This window comes from Carlito syrichta, unplaced genomic scaffold (genome assembly GCF_000164805.1).
Source record: "Carlito syrichta isolate Samal-C Ts95f unplaced genomic scaffold, Tarsius_syrichta-2.0.1 Scaffold314713, whole genome shotgun sequence".
Lineage (NCBI taxonomy): Eukaryota > Metazoa > Chordata > Mammalia > Primates > Tarsiidae > Carlito > Carlito syrichta.
The window spans coordinates 605630-607737 of NW_007258809.1; the positions used below are offsets into that span (position 1 = coordinate 605630).

The window sequence follows — 2108 nt, forward strand, 5'->3', positions numbered from 1 at the left end:
TTCCGAGTAGCCAGGATTACAGGCGCGCGCTACCACGCCCGACTAATTTTTTGATTTATTGTAGAGATGAGGTCTCGCCTGCCCGGGCAGGTCTCGAACCCGCGGGCTCAGGCAATCCACTCACCTCAGCCTCCCAAAGGTACAGGATTACATGATCCATTTCTTAAAAGCTTCCCCGTCTTGGATAGTCACCACCATCTGCCTGCCCCTCAGGCCTGAAACTTAAGAGTCCTCCTGGATTCCTCCTCACCGTCCTCTACCACCATCTCCAAGTCATCAAGTTCTGCCTTCTCAACATCTCCGGTGTCCATGTCCTCTTTCCCATTCCTGTCACTACCAGCTTAATTTAGGCAGATTGGAAGCTTGTAGCTTGTTAGAAATGCAGAATCTCAGTCTCACTTCAGACTTACTGTGTCCAAATTGGCAGTATAACAAGATCTCTAGGTGATTTATATGTGCATTTCAATGGTATACCATCTTAGTACTCTATTACATCTAGTGTGTCTCTTTTATTTCCTTATTCTCACTGTTGAAATTATTTGCTCATATCTCTCTTCCCTACTAAACTGACCTTAAGAAGACAATGCTTTGTCTTATTTATCTGTATATCCCTATTTAAATTTTAATATTCTTTGGCTGTGCTGTTGCCTAATATTGGTATATGTTTTCCCATATGCCATAAGAAAAATTCATTTAATAAATGTCATATTTAAAGGCATTGTCTGATTATCGTCCTACCAAGTCAGTAGTTTTCAACCTGACCTTAATTCAGAATCACTTGGGGAACTTTTGTGAAATATAGATGCTCAGCCTTTTGACTCAGATGTTCATTTGCTTTTGAAGAAAAATATTTAGTAGGTAGAGTATGTAAGTTTTCTCTGGCTGGATCCTCTGAAAGTGTTGGCATTTCCTTAGATCTTACTGGGAACCAGCGTGATAGGCCCCTCCCTACACATGTATGCATATATGTATGTAAAACTGCTTTTTATGTTTGGGTTTGGTGAGTATAGGATGAAAACATCAGACCTTTCTTTTGGAGGTTTTAATGGACACTTTTCAGTTCTGTTACAACATATGTATATTTTGAAGGGAATGAACTAATAAAAAAGGTTACAAAAATTTTATCTGATTGTTGCTGTTTGACTGTTTTTTTTGTTTGTTATGGTCAGGTACTTACAATTTCATCGGAAATCCCTAAAAGAATTCAAAATGCCTTAAAAAATGCAGAAGAATCTGAGCAACTGATTAATCAGTTTCTGGAGCAAGAAGCTCATCTCTTCAGCTCCATTAACAGCCATCTGCTGGCTGCACAACCCTGGATGGATGATCTTGGGGCCATGATGAACCAAATTGAAGAGATTGAACGTCATCTGGCTTACCTTAAATGGATTTCACAAATTGAAGAACTAAGGTAAAATGGGCCTCTTTGTTCTCATAATTATTATTTTCCTTTGAGGCTTCTGTCTTAGAGAGTACATGCATGACTATAAATAATTGAGTTAATTAAAGAGTATAATAATGTAATTTTACCAGTTGTTATGAAAATAGCATTACGATAATGATTCTTTTCCTTTTTGAGAATGAACATAAACTTTTCAGGAAGCTTAATTTGCATTTGAAAGAAAGTAATCTAAGTTAAATTTAAAATCTCATAGTTTTATTATGAACACATGATTAAAAAACTATCATTTATAATCCAAAATTAATAAAACAAATACTCAGCATGGTAATAGCTATTCCTACTTAATTTTTATTTATTTATTTTTATTTTTAGTAGGGTTGTTTTTTATTTATTTTTTAAATACAGTTTTTATATTTGAAATAGAGACAGGGTTTCACTGTGTTGCCTAGGCTGGTCTTGAACTTCTGGGCTCAAGTGATCCTCCTGCCTTGGCCTCCCAAAATGCTGAGATTACAGTGTGAGCCACCACACCTGGCCCTTGCATTTTTTTAACTATTTCTTGTTACAGAACTGAAAGGAACCATTCATATTTTTCTGAAAATCTTGAGGAAGAAAAATCATCCAAGACTCTTAATGTTGTATTTCAAAATATATGATAGTCAATATATTTAATGTTATGTTATATATGTTTTGGTTTTTTTTTTTT

General features: G+C 35.7%; 1 protein-coding gene across 4 annotated transcripts in view; it reads left to right on the forward strand.

The window, feature by feature from the left end:
* The window catches only part of RINT1 (RAD50 interactor 1), a 38161-nt gene that overhangs the window by 10146 nt on the left and 25907 nt on the right, over positions 1-2108 (forward strand). For all 4 annotated transcript variants that reach the window (XM_008071763.2, XM_021719433.1, XM_021719435.1 and 1 more), the window contains exon 4: positions 1170-1411. In XM_008071763.2, the coding sequence (XP_008069954.1) occupies positions 1170-1411 (242 nt within the window). The remainder of the gene's footprint in view (positions 1-1169; positions 1412-2108) is intronic.